Below are 14,645 nucleotides of genomic sequence, written 5' to 3'. Positions count from 1 at the left end.
GCAGAAATTATTCAATTCCAACAATGTAATACTCAATATTCTATGCAATTGCTGGAATTCAAAAGTCACTACTCTATACTCTATGAAAACACATATAATAATATTGTTTTGAGAAGTTATTGCTAAAGACCAATGAAGAAGGTGGTGCTTAAGACTCAATAACGAAAAGCGTTGTTCATTGAGCGGCACGGCAACAAAACATACAACATTCTTTACTGTAAATTCCATATGGCCAATTGATTTTCGCAGAATACTTTGGTTAATTTTTGCCGCATTCTTGTATCTGTAGCCAACCTATGCTTGATATTCATCCAAGATTTAACAAATGGAGCTGCATCTCAATCTGCTAACTCTTTTCTCAATAAATTTATTGACATTAAAACTGACATATGATTTACTGTCAAATTACTTCTCAACCTATATACCAATATAACGAGTATATCCATTAGAAATGTTCCATAATCTGCATGGCCTTCACTGGGCAGCAGGATCCGAGGCGCTGGAGGGTCTGTGCAGCCTCCGCCCAGGCAGGCAGGGAGTGCAAAGCCCTGTACCAGCAGCCCAGCTCGCTGGCTCTGTAAATACCACTACCAGTCTGATCGGGCTCCCTGCTGCTCCACTCCTACAGGCTGCCTCCTTTTGCATCGGCTGCATCCTCCTCCTCTTTTACCGTTCCTTGTCCAGTGAGTGATTTTGTATCCTGGCAGGCATAGTTCTAGAATTATGGGGTCTTTGAGATCATGGGAAGAAGGGGAAGAGTGGTTGGTGGAGGCGAGGCTAGTGGAGGGCAGACTTATACGGTCTGTGCCAGAGCCGGTGATGGGAGGCGGGAAGTACTGCTGCGCAGACTTGTACGGTCTGTGCCCTGAATAAGGCAGGTACAAATCAAGGTAAGGTTTACACATATGTTTGTCTTGTTGGGCAGACTGGATGGACCGTGCAGGTCTTTTTCTGCCGGCATCTACTATGTTACTATGGATCCAGGTTTCATTTATAAAGAGAGAGTCTAGATTGTCTGTTGTGATCCAATCAGTAATTGTGGTAGTTTTATTAACTGCAGATCTGGCATTTATATAACCCATCTGTATTAGTCGATGGGGTTCTGTAATGGTTTGGGATGTGATGATTTTTATTAGTTGTCTGTCTTCTTGGTTATTGTGTTTGTTGTGTCTCATCTTTCCTTTCTGTTGGTTATTTCTGTGAGTGGAATGTTGACCATTCTCTTTCTTCGTCTTTTGGTTGAGTGTGTAGTATTTGGGTTGTGTGCATGGTTTGTGTGTGGTGGGAAGAGTATTGTCTGCGCTGGGTTTAGTCAGTGTGTGGTGAATTAGGTAGAGACATTAGATGATTAGGAGTATTTTGTTAGTGTTCATGTTGATCTTACTGTATATAGTTCAGTCGTATAGCTCAGTGTGAGAGATAATGGAGCATAGGAGGTGTTTAGTGTCAGGTTCAGCAAGTTGCTTTGGAGGGTATTTAGTAGATGTAGGTTTCGTGTCCGTGTGGGTTTATGAAGTGTGCAGCAAGCATTGCAAGGCAGTTAGTTTACAGTACTAGGAGCAATTACAGGCATTTCGCAAATTACAAATCTTATTTCACTATGATATTGTGAAGTGTATAGCAACCATTTAAAAGGCAATTAGATAACAGTATGGTGTTATGAAGTGTATAGCAAGCATTGCAAGGCAATTAAATTACAGTTCTACATACAGTTAGAAGTATTTAGCATATTACAGATCCTATTTCACTATGATGTTATGAAACGTATAGCAGCCCTTTAAAAGGCACATAGATTATAGTACTAGATGCTGTATAATGCTTTTAGATGAGAGTAAGCATTTAAAGCGTTTAGCAAATTATTTTCTGCAGCGTTGAACTGTGAGATGCATAGCAAATATATATAGACTTTTAAAAGTCTCGCCCTTTGGCCGATCTCCAACCTGAATCTCCGGGTGATTCACTCCCGTGATTTCTTAGCCAGCAGTCCTCTCATCGCACTAGGTTATAGATATGTGTGTCGTCTTCTGCTTGCGCCGCAACGATCGTGCTCCTCCAGCTATGCAGTCGGTGCTCTCCTGCCGGTTGTGTAGTCAGACTCGCCACTGGTCGTGTGGTCCGGCCTGATCAGTGGCGTCTTGTTCAGGCCTGGGCACTGGCGCCTTGTCCAGGTACTGGTGCAGTTGTTGGGGCGGTCGCCCGAAATCGCGCAACGCGGTTGTGGCTCACTTCCGCCATTTCCCGTGACTGGAAACTCCGGTCGTTCTCCGGTTTGCGGCTCGGAGGGCTTGCTTCGCCCGGAAGCAATGGACGTAGCTCTTCCATCTTTGTGGTTAGTGCTCACCTCGCTGGTCGTGCAGACAGGCTCAGCACTGGCCGCGTGGCCCGGCTTGGTCAATGGGGTCTTGGCTAGGTCCTGGCGCCACCACTGGTGTGGTCGTCCCAAGCTGAGAAGCACTGTTGCGCCTTACGCCTGCCACCACCTGCACTGGAGGCTTTGGTCACTTTCCGATTTGCGGATCGGAGGCTCTGTTTAGGCCGGTAGTGCTCCTGGCTTTGGGCTCTGGCTAGGATTCTTGTTCATCTGCCAGGTGTTCGGATGTCGGCGTAGAGTAGCTTCTAGGGTGGCCGCTCGAAGCCGTGAAATGTGGCTACGGATCACCTTTTTGTTTTCTTGCCGATGGACATTCCAGTCGTCCTCTGATTTTTGATCCGGAGGGCTGGATCAGTCCGGGAACGTTTCTGGCTCTGGAGCTCTTTACTAGGACTCCTGTCCGTCGGCCATCTTAGTAGTAATTTACTTTTAAACCGTTTATTCAATTTTTAATCAAACAGACTACTATTTATTCATTTGTTTACTGATAAAACAAAGAGCACTGACAACAGTGTTCACATAGGATCCCGTTGATGTTGAGGAGCATTAATGTATGTCTGTGTTTGAGGCTATCTTATTAGCATTGCTCCATCCTATGAGGGCTGGTTGCCATGTATATAACCGAGGGCTCCTAGATTCACTAACATATTACATATCATCATATGCCATATAACATTTTGAAACTATTTTTTTTTCCTTTGGGGTCTTATAATTAATGTTCAGTTTCAGGGAACATACACAGATGACATTCAAATCCTTTTTCCTCTTGATTCTTCAAACACTGGGACATCCAAAATATCAATGACAAGCTATATGACAAATTGAGAACTGGCTGACAGTAGACTGAAGCTAAATCCGATAAATCTAAGGCTCTATTATTTTCTGACCCAGCTGATATGACACTCTCAACTCAGATCCTTCTTTGTGTCATCAAAATGCCCCAAGTGCTTTCTTTATGGGTACTGGGAGTTACACTTGTCCGTAGCCAAACACTGTTTCTTTAAACTTGCATATGATAAGATCACTCAGCAATCTGCTCTTCATATTCTTATTCATTCTCTTTTACTTAAACAAGTAGACTATTGTAACACACTGTACAAAGACCTCAAAACGAAAGAACTACAGTGTTTACAACTGATACAAAATACTTCTATTAAAGTAATAAGGAGAATCAGGACATTCAAACATGTCACTCCCCTCCTAAAGGCAGCACACTGGTTGCCCCTCTCTTATAGAATAACTAAAAGGCCTTCCACTTTTTCTATCCCATTTACCGATACCATATTCTCCACTCTGAGCCCTCAGAACATCACAATGACGACACCTGGCAGTCCCCCCTTTCGGACAAATTACTGGTAGGTATGATACCACTCGTTATGCCATCTTCTCTGTCATAGGCCCTACCCTCTGAAATGCATTGCCTCTTTCTCTGCGCACACAGGCCTCTTTAGACAATCTCAAATCTGATTTGAAAACCTTTTTATTTAATGATGCCTTTACTTAAAACTCTCAAAGGTGTAAAGAGAGGAGATAAGACCTTTTTCAGTGGTCCTAGCATAGACTCCTGTGGAACCCCACTATCTACCCTTCTCCATTGAGAATACTGATCATTTAACCCTACTCTCTATTTTCTCTTAACCAGTTTTTAATCCACAATAGAAGACTACCTCCTATCCCCATGACTCTCCAAAATCCCCTGGAGTCTTTCATGAGGTATTTTGTCAAATGTCTTTTGAAAATCCAGATACACAATATCGAACTGGCTCACCTTTATCCACATGTCTGTTCACCCCTTCAAAGAAATGTAGTAGATTGGTGAGGCAAGATTTCCCTTCACTAAATCCATGTTGGCTTTGTCTCATTAATCTTTGCTTATCAATATGCTTTGTAATTTTGTTCTTTATAAATAGTCTCTTCCATTTTAAAGGCACCGACGTCAGGCTCAACGGTCTATAATTTCCGGGATCACAACTGGAACGTTTTTAAAAACAAAATTGGCGTTCCACTGGCCACCCTCCAAATCTTCTGGATTTTAAAGATAAATTACATATTATTAACAATAGTTCTGCAAGTTCATTTTTCAATTCTATCAGTACTCTGGGATGTATATCATCTGGTCCAGGCGATTTGCTACTCTTCAATTTGCCCCATTACATCTTCCAGGTTTACAGAGATTTGAGTCAGCTTCTCTGACTTGTCAGCATTGAATACCATTTCTGGCAACGGTATCTCTCCCAAATCTTCTTCGATGAAGACCAAAGCAAAGAATTCATTTAATCTCTCTGCTATGGCCTTGTTTTTCCTGAATGCCCCTTTTACCCCTTGATCATCTAGCAGTACAACTTAAATGAAACAAATGTCTCTTTATTATAAACAGCAACACAAAAAGCTTTCCAAAACAAGACCCAACTCTTAATATACAGCCACCTCCATGAACTGACAGAGAAGCTCTTAACATCCAATAATGGACAACAGGCAAACTGTTGCTAAAGATAAAACAGAATATCAATGACCTTGTTCACATTTCTTTTTTTCTTTATCCTCCAGAACCCCCTGCAATCCCTATCTCCCCGAACCCCCTAACCCTAAACCCATTACCCTCCCTCTCACCATACCGGTCTGACAGCAGGGGAAGGGAAGCCTCTTTCCAACAACATCAACTGTTTCTGTGATGTAGGTAACACTTCATGAAAGTCTTTCCATATTTCAACATACCTGGGGGGCACCTTCTTGCCCATTTAGTATATGGCCAATTGCTCCATTTCAAAAAACCCAACTATCCTGGACATCCACAAATTCAGTGTAGGTGGATTAGATTCCATAAATTTGATCAAAATACTCTCTTGCTATCTTCAAACCAATGTTGACAAACAGTTGCTCCCCTTTGAGCACTTCACCCCAATTGAGCCCTCCTAGTAACAGAACATCTGGTTGGGCCAGTATTGTATTCCTCACTCACTGCTCTAATATTTCCCTCACTTCCTCCAAGAAAGTTATTTTTTGAGCAACCACTGTAGCCGTGAACAAAATTCTTCAGAGTCTGCTGACATTTTTGAGATAGGGCTGAATCAGCTAGACACATTTTGTAGTGCTGATATTGATCAATATAGTTGTGATGAATAATCAAATTGCATTTCCTTAAATTGTGTACCTATGGACACCTTCAAGCTCATTTTCAAAGCACTTAGCCTCCCAAAGTTCCATAGAAACCTATGGAACTTAGCCTCCCAAAGTGCTTTGAAAATATGCCTCCTTATGAACTGCTATAAAAAAAGGAAAGAATATCAATGATTCACAGAAAATTGTTTTGTCAGCACCTCTTTCCATAGGTAGACAGAGTTTGTAGGAGCTTTTCCACCTGTTTATGACCCAGTCCTAATTTGTACCAGTAGGTAATAGAGTTCTTCCCTTCTTTTTTAGGGTGGCTCAAATTCTGGGCACTGCTGCAATGGTCCACCCCCCATTTCAACGAAATGGCAGAATGCCGGGCTTACATAAATGCATAAGGTAAAATTATGTATAATCATACCTGATAATTTTCTTTCCATTAATCATAGCTGATCAATCCATAGACTGGTGGGTTGTGTCCATCTACCAGCAGGTGGAGATAGAGAGCAAACTTTTGCCTCCCTATATGTGGTCATGTGCTGCCGGAAACTCCTCAGTATGTCGATATCAAAGCTCCATCCGCAGGACTCAGCACTTAGAGAATTACACCCACGAAGGGACACTCTGCCCAGCTCACCACCGCCGAAACGGGGGAGGGGAATTAACCCAGCTCATCCCCACACAAGTGGGGGAGGGGAATCCGTCCAGCTCATCCCCGCGGAGCGGGGGAGGGACACCACACCCGCCGATGCGGGGGGATCTGGCTTATCCTGCAACCGCAACCGCGGGAGGAGCTGACTGACCCTAACACCGCCGAAGCGGGAGGGGTACAAAGCTGCCCTACAGCCGCACGAAGCGGGAGGGAGTGCCGGCAGAATTTTAAGTCTCAATCCAGCCCCGTAAAACGGAGGGGAGAGGAATGCAGCAGCTCACTGTAACACAAACTCGTCTTAACTCTTGAAGAATCCAAGTGAAAAAACTTGAACACGAAGTCTTTCTGAAGTAACTGAAGACTAAACTTGAACCTGAAATGCAACCAGAATAAAAACAGTACAGATATCAGGGAGGGGCTATGGATTGATCAGCTATGATTAATGGAAAGAAAATTATCAGGTATGATTATACATAATTTTACCTTCCATATCATCAAGCTGATCAATCCATAGACTGGTGGGATGTACCGGAGCAGTACTCACCCAGGGCGGGACATTGAAATCCCTGACCTCAACACTGAAGCTCCAAACCGGGCCTCCGCCCGTGCAGCCACAGTCAAACGGTAATGCTTGGAGAATGTATGAGCCGAAGCCCAAGTTGCCGCCTTGCATATCTCTTCCAAGGAGACGGATCCGGCCTCTGCCATCGAGGCCGCCTGAGCTCTCGTGGAGTGAGCCTTCAGCTGGATAGGCGGCACCTTCCCCGCGGCCACATAAGCCGCTGCAATGGCTTCCTTGACCCATCTTGCCACTGTAGGCTTAGCAGCCTGCAGACCCTTACGAGGACCTGCAAACAGGACAAACAGATGATCCGATTTCCGGAAATCATTGGTCACTTCCAAGTATCTGATGATGACTCGTCTCACATCCAGATATTTAAGAGCAGAGTACTCCTCTGGGTAGTCCTCCCTACGAAAGGAAGGGAGACAGAGCTGCTGATTCACATGGAAGCGAGAAACAATCTTGGGCAGGAAGGAAGGCACTGTGCGAATAGACACTCCTGCCTCAGTGAACTGCAGAAAAGGCTCTCGACATGAGAGCGCCTGGAGCTCGGAAACTCTTCTGGCTGAAGTGATAGCCACCAAAAAGACTGCTTTCAACGTCAGGTCTTTCAGAGATGCCCTCGACAAGGGTTCAAAAGGCGGCTTCTGCAATGCTCTTAGTACCAGGTTGAGATTCCACGCAGGCACCACTGAGTGCAGAGGAGGGCGCAGGTGATTAACTCCCTTGAGAAAGCGCACCACATCTGGCTGCGAAGCCAGGGAAGCACCCTTCAGGCGGCCCCTGAAGCAAGCCAGAGCCGCTACCTGGACTTTAAGGGAACTGAGCGACAGGCCTTTCTCCAGACCTTCTTGCAGGAACGCCAACACTGAAGAAATTGGAGCAGTGAAGGGAGAAAGTGAGCCTGCTTCACACCACGCTGCAAAGATACGCCAAACCCTGGCGTAAGCAGTGGAAGTAGAGCGCTTCCTCGCTCTCAGCATAGTGGCGATGACCTTGTCTGAGAAGCCCTTCTTCCTCAGACGCTGCCGCTCAATAGCCAGGCCGTAAGACCAAAGGGGGAGGGATCCTCCATCACCACGGGACCCTGATGTAACAGGCCCTGCTCCACTGACAGCCGCAGAGGATCGTCGACTGAGAGCCTGATCAAGTCCGCATACCAGGGACGCCTGGGCCAATCCGGACCCACCAGGATTACCCTGCCGGGATGCTTTGCCACCCGGTCTAGCACCCTGCCCAACATGGGCCAGGGCGGGAACACATAGAGAAGCTCTTGTGTCGGCCACTGTTGGAGAAGAGCATCTACTCCCAGGGATCGAGGGTCCCGTCCTCTGCTGAAAAAGCGCGGCACTTGGCAATTGGCCGATGACGCCATCAGATCTAGGCTCGGCTGGCCCCAGCGCTTCGTGATGTCCAAGAACGCCTGAGCAGATAGCTGCCACTCTCCGGGCTCCAAGGTATGGCGACTGAGAAAGTCCGCCTTGACATTCATGACTCCGGCAATGTGGGCTGCTGAAAGCTGCTCCAGGTTCACTTCCGCCCACTGGCAAAGATTCATAGCCTCCTTGGCTAGAGGGGCGCTCTTGGTACCTCCCTGGCGGTTGACATAGGCCACAGCCGTGGCATTGTCCGACAGGACCCGTACAGGCTTCAACACCAGTACCGGGATGAACTCCAAAAGCGCCAACCGAATGGCTCTGAGTTCCAGGAGGTTGATAGACCACTTTGCCTCTGCAGGAGACCAGAGCCCCTGCGCTGTCCTTCCCAAGCAGTGGGCTCCCCAGCCCGACAACGAGGCGTCCGTCGTGACGACAATCCACTCTGGGGTCACCAGAGGCATTCCCGCAGACAACTTGTCCGTCTGCATCCACCAGCTCAGCGTCTTGCGCACTGCTGGGTCCAAGGGAAGGCGCACAGCATAATCCTCCGACATCGGAGTCCAGCGCTGCAGCAAAGAGAGTTGAAGCGGTCTCATATGAGCCCTGGCCCAGGGCACAACTTCCATCGTGGCCGTCATAGAGCCCAACAGCTGCACATAGTCCCAAGCCCGAAGGGGAGAGGCTACTAGGAACTGGTCCACCTGAGCCTGAAGTTTGACAATCCGATTGTCTGGCAGGAACACTCTGCCCACTTGGGTGTCGAATCGAACTCCCAGGTACTCCAGGGACTGAGTCGGGCGCAGCTGGCTCTTCTCCCAGTTGATGATCCATCCCAGGGAGCTCAAAAGAGCAACTACCCGGTCCACAGCTTTGCCGCACTCTGCATAAGAGGGGGCTCGGATCAACCAGTCGTCCAGATAAGGATGGACTTGTACCCCTTCCTTTCGTAGGAAGGCCGCGATGACCACCATTACTTTGGAAAAGGTCCGCGGAGCAGTAGCCAACCCGAAAGGGAGGGCTCTGAACTGGAAGTGTCGTCCCAGGACTGCAAAACGCAGAAAGCGTTGATGAGGAGGCCAGATGGGAATATGCAGGTACGCTTCCTTGATGTCCAAGGATGCCAGGAACTCTCCTGCCTTCACTGCCGCTATAACAGAGCGGAGAGTCTCCATGCGAAAGTGCCGCACTTTCAAGGCCCGATTGACCCCTTTGAGGTCGAGGATAGGCCGGACAGAACCTCCTTTCTTTGGTACCACAAAGTAAATGGAGTAACGTCCCTTGCCAAGCTGACTTTCTGGCACCGGAACGACCGCGCCCAGGCGGATCAGATTGTCCAAGGTCTGCTGCACTGCCACAGCTTTGACCGGAGACTTGCAGGGAGAGAGTACAAACCCGTCTTTTAAGGGTCGGCAGAACTCTAGTTTGTAGCCGTCTCTGATGACTTCCAGCACCCACGCGTCTGAAGTTATTGTGGTCCACTCGCCCAGAAACGAGGACAGCCGTCCTCCAATCTGCACTGGGGCGTGGACCAAGACCCCGTCATTGGGTACGAGACCCTGGGGGAGGACCGGAGGGAGCACCTCCGGGACGGCGGTCTCTGCGAAAGGAATGCTGCTTGGGGGAGAAATTCCTCTTGAAGGAAGAGGGGCAGAGCCCGACTTGCCCGGGCGGTACCGACGGGCTTCCTGCAACCGTCCTCTGGAGGTACCGGGACGAGTACTAGCCCGAGCCCTGACCTCTGGTAATTTCTTGCCCTTAGACGTGCCGAGATCGGTCACGATTTTGTCCAGCTCGACCCCAAAGAGCAGCTTGCCTTTAAAAGGCAACCTAGCCAGGCGGGATTTAGAGGCGTGGTCAGCAGACCAATGTTTCAGCCAAAGCCACCGCCGCGCAGAGATTGTCTGAGCCATGCCTTTCGCTGAGGCCCTCAAGACATCACACAGCAAGTCTGCCAAATAGGCTAAGCCCGATTCCAGGGCCGGCCAATCAGCCCTCAAGGAATGATCCGAGGGGGAAGCCCGCTGCACCATAGTCAGGCACGCCCTGGCCACATAGGAGCCGCAAACTGAGGCCTGCAAACTTAAAGCAGCCGCCTCAAAGGACGACCTTAAGGCCGCCTCCAATCTTCTGTCTTGGGCGTCCTTTAGGGCCGTGCCACCTTCCACCGGCAACGCCGTTTTCTTAGTCACCGCAGTGATTAAAGAATCCACGGTAGGCCACAGATAGGCCTCACGTTCACTCACAGCCAAAGGATAGAGGCGGGACATAGCCCTAGCCACTTTAAGGCTCGCTTCTGGGACATCCCATTGAGCCGAAATTAAGGTGTGCATGGCATCATGCACGTGGAAGGTTCTAGGCGGGCGCTTCGTCCCCAGCATAATGGCAGAGCCAACAGGGGCTGAGGGAGAGACGTCCTCCGGAGAGGAAATCTTCAAAGTGTCCATGGCCTGTAACAACAGGTTGGGCAAATCCTCTGGGCTAAAAAGCCGCGCTGCAGAGGGGTCATCCGCTCCATCCGAGCGGGGATCCGCCTCCTCCAAGGAATCCGCAAAGGACCGTTGGGAGACCTCAGACACGCTGCCCTCATCTACATCGGAGGAGACAAATTCCTCCAAGGCCTGGGAATCAACCCGAGGGCGTTTACCTCTGGGAACCTCAACCTTTTTACCAGACGAGGGAGCAGGGGCAGCGTTGTGCATGAGGAAGGCCTGATGCAGCAGCAAAACAAACTCGGGGGAGAAACCCCCCAGACTGTGCACTTCTGCAGTCTGGGCAACAGCCCTAGACGCACCCTCAACCGGCGCTCGCAATAGCGGGGGAGAGACATGCTGCGCATCCAAAATGGCGTCCGGCGCGAAACTCCGCGAAGGAGCCGCGCGGGAAGAACGGCTCTTAACTTTAGCCGCTTCTGTGCCGTCGCCCAAATTAAGGGCGTTCATGGCATTAATGTCTCCAACCTCAAGGGCGGCCCAAGAAGAAGCCGTCCGAGCCGCGTGGCCGGCCAAGATGGCGGAGGCGAGGAGCGGGGGATGGGCGTTTATGGCGGGAAAAACCGCCACGCCGGAGGAAGGACCGGGACATTCATCGGTCACGAAACTGTCACCCAACAAGGGCGAATCAGGCTTGAAGACCCCCGCATCCCCTCTAGAAGCGCTCAAGCGACCCGGGGAGCGACCCTTTGCGCCCTCGCCCTCCGACGCCATATGCCACGAGGAGAAGAATCGGGGAACCCCCTGCCCGCTATAAAAAGGTAAAAATTACCTGCTGTCCGCTCCGAGTTGTAACGACCTGGTGTCCCAGTGAGTAGCTGCAATAGACGCTTAAATAAACGTCGAAATAAACGCCTTTAAGGACGTTCAAAAATTTTTTTTTTTTTTTTTAACGGAGCCAGCGGGAGGGGGGAGAAAAGGAGGGACCTGGCACCACCAGGTTTGCACTTGCTCAAAAGAGCCCTCAACCCCAGGCACTCAACAAAACCTAAAAATTAGGCTTGGAGGCCTAGCCAGAGCTGCTGCTGTGTGTGACCACCACCTGCTGAGATAGAGAACATACTGAGGAGTTTCCGGCAGCACATGACCACATATAGGGAGGCAAAAGTTTGCTCTCTATCTCCACCTGCTGGTAGATGGACACAACCCACCAGTCTATGGATTGATCAGCTTGATGATATGGAAAACTGAGTTCTAGAAATAAAAAGGTCCTCTATCACTCTGATCTTCCTACATGTCCGGTCTATAAATATCTCTTTCCCACAAACCGGCAGAAAATCTGTATTATCACCTGGCTTTCAGCCCTGTTTTGTCACTCACGCCAAAAACGCTAGACCTGCACCACTGATTGCACTAACATGCAGTCCCAACCCCTATGGAGCAAAATCCCATCCAGTGCACATAAAATGAAAAGCAAGGAAAAGGGCTCCACCAACCCTTCTATTAACTCTTTAGTACAAAACCAATATTGACCAAACAACCATTCTGAAGAATACCTCATTTGACATGCCACATTGTACAATCTTAGATTTGGAAGTCCAAGGCCTCCCCACTCTTTAGAGAACCGCAATTTCTCCCATTTCAGTCTAGGCAGCTTGCCCTTCCAGATGAACTTACTAATCACTGCATGTATAGCATTTACTTCTTCCTTGCCAACCAGCATGGTAGCATCTGAAGTCCAAACATCAACATCTGCCTAATAAGGATAAGGCCCAATTGCACATTTCACTAAGACTTTAAAAATAAAAACAGAAAAATGCCAATAAAAAAATGTTCTTATATTTACAAGTAAAGCTGTAAATAGTATATTCCACTAGTTAATTAAACTGACCCAGTGCTTTGATCGTGCTCCAGTCCAGGACATGCAGTTTGTAAGGAAAACTCAAAGGATAACAAGGCAATTGCTTTGCACACATCTCCTTTCATAGGTCAATAAAATCAACAACACATTGTCAATACACATTTTAGGTTAAAATGTACAAGCACCATAAATAGCTTTTCAAATGGCAGCTTAAAATGAAATTCTCAGCAAGATCGAGGCAAATAAACTACTGAAATAGATTTTTTTTTCTCCCAATTGACTTTGAACATATTAAACACACACAGCCTTATACTTCATGATTTCAGCAGATAATACAGACTCTTACCGCTTAAAGACCTCCTCGCGATGAGTAGCCGACAAAACAAATCCTTCTTCATCTAATTTAATTTCCACATCTAGTTAAAAAAATGTATACATGTACATTAAAATCTGTCATAAGAATAGAAATGGATTACAACAGCTATAGAAGATGTGGAGGTGGAGGAACAATGTATATCTTGACAGGGACTGAATACAGATGAGGTTATCAAATACATTAATCCACCAAGTGATCATTAGAAAGTGCTGTGGTGAAAACATGTTATTGAATTAACACATTTGTTTTGAGAGATATACTCTAGAGACCCTAGCCTCCCGCAATTCTGGGGGAAAGGCTGAAATATCCATCCCTTCCCATGGAAGTCCTTGTTCCCAACGAATCATAGAAGATGAAGCTGGAGTGTTGGCAATTGGAGCTGCCTGAGTTTTCAAGTTTCTTCCTGCTCCTGTCTTGTAGAGTGCAGGAATTGCCATCCTAGCATCAGCAGCAGGCCTGGGAGTGGCCAGCATGGTTCCTGCAACCTGTTTCCTTTTATTGGCTTGGGAGTAGGGAAGGGAGGAAGGAAAGGAGAGTGCCAAAGCTCAGGAAAGGAGAAGGAAGAAGGTGAAGTGTGTGTCCTGGAGCCTGGGACAAGAGGGAAAGGAAGTCCTGGATCCCTAGAAAGAGAGCTCCTGTACATAGAAAGAAAGAAAAAGAAAAGAGCCTCAGTCTGGTAGAAAACAAGGGTAGTATAAGAGGAGAAAAAGAATGCCAGAGTTATGTAGGGGGGGGGGGGGGGGGGGGTAAGGGAGTCTTAGACCCTAGGGAAGGGAGATGGAAAAACTATTCTGGTAAGTCTAACTGAACATACTACTAAGAATACTAGGCTACTTCGGGATTGAAGGAAACATACTTAACTGGATCAAAGGCTTTCTAACCACCAGAACTTATCAAGTAAAATCAAAGTCAAACATATCACCACCGTGGAAAGCAGTCTGTGGAGTACCTCAAGGATCACCATTATCACCAATACTCTTCAACATGATGATGATTCCACTGGCACAGTCCTTATCCAACTGAGGCCTTAACCCATTCATTTAAGCAGATGATGTTACAATATATATCCCCTTCAGACATGATCTGACAGAAATAACCACCAAAATCAACGATAGTCTGAACATTGGGCAAACTCATTCCAACTGAAACTGAACACCGAAAAAACACATTGCCTCATCCTCTCCATATAACAAATACAAACCCACAACCATAAATACTCCAGGACATACCCTCCCTATCTCAGACAATTTGAAAATACTTGGTGTCACACTTGATCGCAACCTTACCCTCGACAGTCAAGTAAACTCTGTAACAAAGAAAATGTTCTAGTCAATGTGGAAGCTCAAACGATTAAAACCTTTCTTCCCAAGAGCAACTTTTCGATACCTAATACAATCAATGGTCCTAAGCCATGCAGATTATTGCAACAGAATCTACGCAGGCTGCAAAGAACAACTCATAAAAAAACTCCAGAAATACAAAAGCCAGGCTGATATTCAGCAAAACACGCTTCGAAAGTGCCAAACCCCTCCGAGAAAAGTTGCATTGGCTCCCAATCAAAGGACGGATCATCTTCAAAATCTGCACCTTAGTCCACAAAATCATATACGGCGTAGTCCTAGAATACGTGACAGACCTCACAGACTTACCAATAAGAAACAAAGTCAGATCATCAAGATCCTACCTAAACCTACACTACCCAAATTGCAAAGGACTGAAATACAAAACAACTTATGCAGCCGGGTTCTCTTACATAAGCGCACAACTATGGAATGGGCTCCCAAAAGCTGTGAAAACAATCCACGACCACTTGAACTTCAGGAAATCACTAAAAACCAACCTCTTCAAAAAGGCCTACCCCACGTAACCCTCTTCACCTACCAACACAGCATGACTATGATCGCAAA

The 14,645-nt window shown here is 47.4% G+C and overlaps 1 protein-coding gene across 1 annotated transcript in view; it reads right to left on the bottom strand.

Moving 5' to 3' along the window:
- The window catches only part of FASTKD3 (FAST kinase domains 3), a 61,385-nt gene that overhangs the window by 8,712 nt on the left and 38,028 nt on the right, over window positions 1-14,645 (bottom strand). Inside the window, exon 5 of the mRNA XM_030205395.1 lies at window positions 12,709-12,778. Within this exon, the coding sequence (XP_030061255.1) occupies window positions 12,709-12,778 (70 nt within the window). The remainder of the gene's footprint in view (window positions 1-12,708; window positions 12,779-14,645) is intronic.

The sequence above is a fragment of the Microcaecilia unicolor genome, chromosome 1, assembly GCF_901765095.1.
Source record: "Microcaecilia unicolor chromosome 1, aMicUni1.1, whole genome shotgun sequence".
Lineage (NCBI taxonomy): Eukaryota > Metazoa > Chordata > Amphibia > Gymnophiona > Siphonopidae > Microcaecilia > Microcaecilia unicolor.
Note: the sequence above shows the minus strand (reverse complement) of the source record. Positions and strands in the feature narration are given on the sequence as shown.